The following is a 7,634-nucleotide window of genomic DNA, read 5'->3' on the forward strand; positions in this document are numbered from 1 at the left end:
GGCAGTATCCTCACCACTACAGAGACTGTCTTAAAATGCCAGTCCAAAATTTAGTGCATCCGTGGAGGAGAAAGCGTGCTCACCAAGCCAATTACATTGAGGAGATGGTCCTTCTGGTGGCAATATCAGAAGTGCTGTTGGTTCTGGATTTGGTGGTGGAATCAGACTGTCTCTGCACACCCACTACGTTTTACAAAAACTGCTGGATCCGACGCTTCCCAGGTCTTCTGATTGACCTGCAGGAATCACAGAAAAGGGGAGCCCAGGTGCTGAAGATTTATGCAGAAGTCTCATCCCAACAGTGCAGCAGAAACTGCTGTCTTCAGAGGAATGGTGAGTGTTTATTATCAAGATTGCAGCATACATTAAAATCTGTATCATGACACACGAGGAAAAACATTTTGGGTAATTTTTATACAAACATCCTTTTGTTTGAAGAAGAAATAATGCCTCCCAAAAAAGAAAAATATACATGTATATGTAGTTTTTGAGACAGGAAAACAGAGGCACATCTTAACTGTCCTCCCATCTTCAGTCCCATAGAAAGGACTTTGATAATCTGGTATTTGTGGAAGACCACACTAGCACCACATGAAAACCTTAGAGTCTGCTTTAAAATTTTAGACCTCTGTTACCAAACTTGTGAGTAATACTAACATTAAAACAATTCTTTAATATCCATCTCCATCTACTCCTGTATGGAAAATTCTATACAGTGGTACAAAGTGACACAGATTACAACAGGACTCTTCTTCATTAGATGAGAAAAAAAGAGGGAAGGCACAATTTGGCCTTCTCCAAAATACAAGAATATTAATTTTCTTTGAGAGCACTCTCTTGTTCTGTGCTTATGCTATATTTGTGGTCCAACCCACATATAGTGTTAATATGAGCAATAAAGCTTTGACGTAGTATTTATTCAGCTAGCAACCTCTCTTCCCTAGTCTTATAAAGACTCAGAATAAAAATGAGAAAATTTCATTCCTTATCTTAAATCCAAGACTATACTTTTACTGTATCACACTGCTCTGGTACACTCTAGCAGAGTATTTTAGGGGTGTATGTGATGTGTGTGCCTGTGGTGTCTAACTTAACCAAAAAACTCACAAGGCTCAAAGGTTTTTGGATAGAGATGACGGAAGTAAACTACCAGTTACTAAATAAAGAAAATATAAATTTTGATGACAGTTTGAATTATACACACAGTTACAACCCTGAAAACTTGACACCAAGATAACTAACATAAGTGTCATCTGCATTCCTGTGAAGTGTCAACTTCAGTTTAAACATTGTGAGTAAAGAGCAATTATAGGCATTTTAGTAATGTTTTACCTATTTGGACAATAAATTTTTGGTCATAAAACTCAAGACTAGATAGCTAATGAAGGTAAGTAATGGTAATTTGGAGCTTTGTTTTTATAGTTTTACACAGTCAAGTGCAGATTTGTTACAATCTTACCTAAAATACAGAGACGTTAGATGACATTTCAAAGATATGCTGTTATATCAGATTGTGGTTTCCATACAGTCCGGAAGAAATAAATGTAGTCTACCACAGACACTATTACTAATAAATGTCCTAATTAAGATTTCAAGAAAGTTTGGTATGAAAATTATCTTTTCTGGATTCTTAGTAATAGTACAGTTACTGAAAGCTAATCTTAAAAGATAAAAAGAAATTCTGAAATTATTTTAAATCAGAAGCAACCTATTTAATTGCTTAACTCCTCAAAATATCTTACAGCATGTTTTTGAAGTATTTTTCCTGACCAGAGAGCTATCCTTCCCTACCAAAACATAGGCTTGTGACTTTTCTTACCTGATTCTATGCAGTAAAATCCATCACACATCCCCAAAAGAAGATATGCACAGAAGCCAATTTCTTCAGAGGAGATTTTTTTTTTTCTGCTATTTAATGGTATTTTCTTAAAGTTTGCAAAGTAACCACTGAGATGAAAAATATTTAGAATTGTGTTGTGCTGAAAATAGAAAATTTTATTGACAGTAGAACTTTGCACAAACTTGGAAGACAGAAACATTTTTGAACATTCCACTCCTCCCTTCAAACAAGTCCACATATTTTCAGGTATTTTCTACATTCTTAAATAAGAATTTATCCTTGCTCTGTATCAACAAAACTGAATAGTGTTCATGTATCATACTGAGAAACAAACATAAAATATACAATTAGCACAAAACCTCTATTCTTCAACAAAATCTAGGACGTTGTGTTATCAAGTGTGAAGGCAACAGTATGTGCTGAGACAAAAGCGAAGAACAGTTTTCTCTTGGAAGAAAAATCATCACTGTGAGCACACATGAGAAAAATGTTGATTTAAAAACAATAACAATATTCATATGACATTACTAGTGTTTTCAGAGTCTTTAAAAATCTTTCAGTAAAGGATATCATAGAAAAACAACTATTACTTAGATATTTCATAGAAATATTCAAAGGCCTTTGTCTTTTAAACTGTTATCTTATGCTAAAATTGAAGCAAGATGTTTATTCATGCCTAGAACTATCTAGAACTATTTATATATATATATATATATATATTTATTAAAAACAGTTACTGGATTTTAAGTTATCTTATTCATGGAAGCCAATGATTTTTATATATGACCTTCAGAAATGCCCAAAGCTCTCAGGAAATATATCAAAATTTACTGGCTAAACTGTAATGCTTCCTGAACATTACAAAATGCTTGTAATCTTTTAAAGAAAGATGTAAATCAGTTGGTATAGAACAGAGTTTTGTACAGTCCCTGTAAGATTATCATTGTCTCTCTGACAAGTTATGTTCTTCTATTGTTTTAATAATCATAGACTTCTTTGTACCAGTTTTACTTTTATAAGTCTACTCTAAGCTCAACTGGAATTTTCATAACTGGAAACTGATTAAACCTAAGTAAAGTTAGAAAGTGGTATTGGTTAAAGAAAAAATGCTGATTAAATCCTTTGATTTAGATTTGATGCCAAATCCTATCCTTACTTGCTATTCATTATAGTTTATAATCCCAGTTTTACTTGTAAGTATCACTATTTTTGTTTCAGATACACAGATAACTTAGATCTTTGTATGTGAGTAGCTAAAAAACACAATGCTATATAAATTTGGTAACAGCACTTCTAGTATGCTTTTTTCATTCTATAAAGTTACTGAATTTGCATTGTTCAGACAGATTATGTTTTCAATGTACTTTTTAAATTGCATGATATACATATTTTGAAAACTATGCTTTTCTCTTAGGTCAGACATGTTCATTATGAAGGAAAAACGTTTTCTATTTGTATGTTTGCAGTGTTATTTTATGATGCAGTATTTAGAATATTAAGTGAAAAATTACAATAAATACAGAAAAGATAGTAAGGGTAGACATACTGCATATTCTTCCTTTTTCTTATTTGTTGATAAATTAGGGTAACTTCCTTTAGTTACACATAACATTGAAAGAGCTGCATTATTTTTTTAATTATTTGTTGCATAAGAATTAGATTACTTTCTTTACTTACAAATACCAGGCATGTTTGGAATAAATACCTAAGTAAATGGAAAACATTTTTAAAGCCAGGTAGTTTCCTAGCAGTTTATGTAAAATAAAGCTTTTTCATTACTGTTAAATGAATATCCTGCAACTAGAATATTTTTCAAATTTATATACATAAATATTTTAGAATTGCTTACTTGAAGCCCTATTAATTCACATTTTTCACATTATTTACAATTCACATTAATTACTTCAGCCCTATAAATTCACATTTTCTAAACAGTCACACTATCTAATACAGATAAGCATCTTAAGATACTTCATATACAAATTGTCCCATTCAGGTAAAAGGAATACTACAATTTTCTGAAGCACAAAGCCTGGAGAGGCAGGTATCAGAAAATTCTCCATAGCTTTGTAAATAATCTACAGTATTTTCTGCTGTTGAATGTGTCTCCTGTCCCATTAATACTTTTTCTAATTGCAGGTAGCCATATATGAAGTACAGGTGGGAAGGCTACATTCAAACTAAGCAAAACAAGCCCACAAAACTTCATACGACTAAACCAAAACCTTACATTGATCCTACTTTAAACACACTGATATAAAATAAAATCAACTTTTGACTTGGTATTTTGTATTTGACTGTGACACCATAAGTATTTAAACATATGGATGAGCACGTGACATAAATTTTTCAAAAGTATCTAATGAATCTGACTTCTGAAGCCCTATTTTCTTGCTTACAGATATCTAAAACCACTAGGATTCAAACATCTATATACTTTTGAAAATTGGTCTTCAGTAACAATTTGTTCAGGCATTTTGTCATTATTACTTTAGCCTTGATTCCTCAGGTGGGAAGACAGAAATGAACCTCCAAATATAAATGAAGAATTGTCTAAACTAGTATATTCACAGAAATACAACAGCCCAAAGGCAAAATGGAAAGGACTGGAAACTAGGAAAAAGGTTGGATGCCACTTACATATTGTACATCAGGATTGGCCATGTGATGGTTTTCTGGGTGAAAGGATGGTTGCTGTCCAGTTTTTAAATAGACAGGTATCCATTACACAAGAGCAAACACTTCAAAGTTGCCTTCCTTGATAGATTTACTTTTAGAAATGGCCCACTCACTGCAACAGAGATATAAAGGAAAGAATACACAAGTAAGAGGACTACAGGCTACAGCATATGGTTTTCTTTAATCAGAGGTTCATTTAGAATTCAGGAGGCTATTCTATTTGTCTTCTCCAGACATGAAATAAGAATATAGTTACAAGTAGTTATGCTTTTCTGACTGGGTGTTTAAGTAGTTTGCATGACAATGAGAGAACCACAGATTTACAGTACTAAAAAATACTGATCAGCTGCTCAGTATTAATGCACTTTTGATGTTAAATAATGTAATAACATGCAAAATACAATGGTCATTATGCTGATAAATTCAGCTTTATTCCTTTTGTGTTATAGTCTCCTGCAACCTAGCAGTGTTCTACCATGGAGCTACTCATGAGAATATGAATTGCTTGCACATGACTTGCCCATCACTGGAAAGTTGTATAATAAAGGCTAGAATCAACGTTGTTTTGTACAACATCACAACAGGTAATCAAGCTTTACATATATAGTCTGAAAACAAAGCAACTATAAGAAACGTTAAAATTATACCATGTCATTTGCTTTGCTAAAAGATCTGCTGTAACACACAATGATAAAAACGTGTAAGACACCTTTTCCTTTTTCATAATGTATCTACTTCTGGGAATACTCCTCCACTTTCTTCCATTCAGTGTTTGAGAAAGGACCTTTACTGTTTTCAAGATTCACGGTCTGAGTATCTAATGAATACTTTATTAAGGGAAAATACCATGCAAGATCTGACAGACAGAGAGGCGAGGCTGTTGCTGCTCCAAACACTAGCAAGGTTGAAAATGTGTTCCCATCAGGCATACCCATACAGACCACATGTATACACATATGCACAGCTAGACACACAAGTAGCATAGAGAGACACACAAATCAGACACAAAGGCAGCACGAAGAGCCTCATCCTCTTTGTGGCTGCACAGGATGGAGATCTGCTAGTGAGAATATATATTTATCCATACATATTTATAAACGTATATACATATAATGTATGTGTGTTTATGTATATATATATGTATATATAAAATGCACATAGCCAAGGTGAATCCCTCCAGCAAGTGGGCTCAGACACTCATTTTGACCAGTAGCTGCCACTGGATCCCAGTCTACCCTATGCTGGCACCTGGACACCTGACCCCCCAGGGGCGCAACCACCCTCCAGTTCCTGGTACAGATTGACTGACTCTTCTCTCGTATGCAGATGAACTTTTATCACATAAACTAATAATGTTTATGATTTAACAGGGATTGATCCTGATCTTCTTATTTTTGAAAAAGCAACATCCAAAGAGCTACATATGCACTCCTCACCTAATAAATATGAAAGACAAAACAGCACAAAGACCACTGAGTGGGAAAGATGCCAGCATGGTAATGTCACGTCAAGTTCTCTTCTGCTCCTAGCTCCATCTTCTACCACTGGCCATGGCTTAACAGCAAACACTTACACTTCCAGTACAAACCTGATGGTTGAAAAAAATAAAGTTATCACATATTCCAAGGCAGAAACATCTCCTCTGGATGACCATTTGGCTAAGAGGACTTATACAACTTCAGTAAGCACTAGGTCAACTACTAGCTCAGACAAAAGAACTGTACGCTCAACTTTGATATCTAAATCTGCAGAGGTGTTATCCCACATGCCCACTCCACCTCGTCTGAACAGCAGCAAGCAACACTTAAATGAAACCAAAGGCTACAGTGGTAGGAATTATACTTCAGACAATGAGGTACCTGCTTGGATGCTGCAGCTCTGGGTGTCTGGTTGATTCCAGTTGTTCTTTGCTCTTCTCTCATCTTCCTTTGCTGTTGTACTGTCGCTCTTGCAGCAGGGCGTTGCAGAAATAGGAAAGGTCAGTACAATCCCGTAAGGAGAGGAAGAGCAATGTCTAGACGAGTCATAAAATACACTAGAGTCAAAGGTAGTTTGTAAAATGCAGTCACCATTTTTGTTTTGAAACAAATAGCCTTAAAAAAAAAAAAAAAAATGAATAGCATGTGTTGGCCTAATTCTTTTCAGAATCATTTAGTTGTATTTTCATTCTCACCAGATGAAACACAATTTCTTTTTTGGGTAAGAAGTATATACTCTGCACTTTCAAAGCTGCTTGAGCATATTTTGATTTATAATCTGACCCAGGCTAATACCTGATACAAACTATACACTTTTCCTAACTTAAGAGAGCAGATTCACTACAGTTTTATATATCCTCTCCCTCGACTTTGACCAAACTTAGAAAATTAAGTAAAAATGCAATCAGTAAAACAGACTTAAGTTTTAACAATCATAAAATCATTTAATTCTAATAATCCTTTAATTACCTAAGATCTAGTTGTTTCTATAAAAACTACGTATTCATTTTCTCCCGTTATATTCTAGATTGTTTTTCACTATTTGTCCCTTATACTGGAACAAAACAATTTCACCAGGACTATTTACTTCTTCAAAGAAAAACACCTATAAAAAAACTAGTCCCTGAAACTACCGAATTCCATTAACTCATACCAAAACATCTGATTATTCAATTATTTATGCTTTACTTTAACCCCAATCTTCTGATAACAATTATTTCAATGTTTTTCAAGTCCTCCTAGAAGTACCTTTAGACTTTTCCTGTTTTTTAAGCTTACTTGCTGTGCAGTACATTGCAGATTCATTCTACTATTGGTTAATGCAGGCACAAATACAGCTAAGAATTGTTCATGCATTACAATCAATTTGTATTGCCCTCACTGACTTACTTTTTTGTGCCTAATCACATTTACCATTTACAACATTTGCTTTTTTTTTTTTAATAGGGACATTCAATGTACATTGCACATAAATATACAAAAGGTTTTGAAAGGTCTAGAAGTTAGCATTATAATTAAAAATAAATACATATTTTAAAAAAAGAAAAAAACACATTTGTTTCTTTATCCTTTATACATGCTTCATAAAAGTGCCCCTTCTGAATATAAATCAACTTATTAGATCAATCAGGTAGCAA

The 7,634-nt window shown here is 33.8% G+C and overlaps 1 protein-coding gene across 1 annotated transcript; it reads left to right on the forward strand.

Moving 5' to 3' along the window:
* Positions 1-104: 104 nt before the first annotated feature.
* Positions 105-6,577, forward strand: MANSC4 (MANSC domain containing 4). Its single transcript, XM_032181983.1, is given in 4 exon segments — positions 105-333; positions 4,969-5,103; positions 5,890-6,384; positions 6,387-6,577. Coding segments are annotated over 4 exon segments (1,050 nt in total).
* Positions 6,578-7,634: the final 1,057 nt, after the last annotated feature.

The sequence above is a fragment of the Aythya fuligula genome, chromosome 1 (assembly GCF_009819795.1).
Source record: "Aythya fuligula isolate bAytFul2 chromosome 1, bAytFul2.pri, whole genome shotgun sequence".
In the NCBI taxonomy this organism is placed as follows: domain Eukaryota; kingdom Metazoa; phylum Chordata; class Aves; order Anseriformes; family Anatidae; genus Aythya; species Aythya fuligula.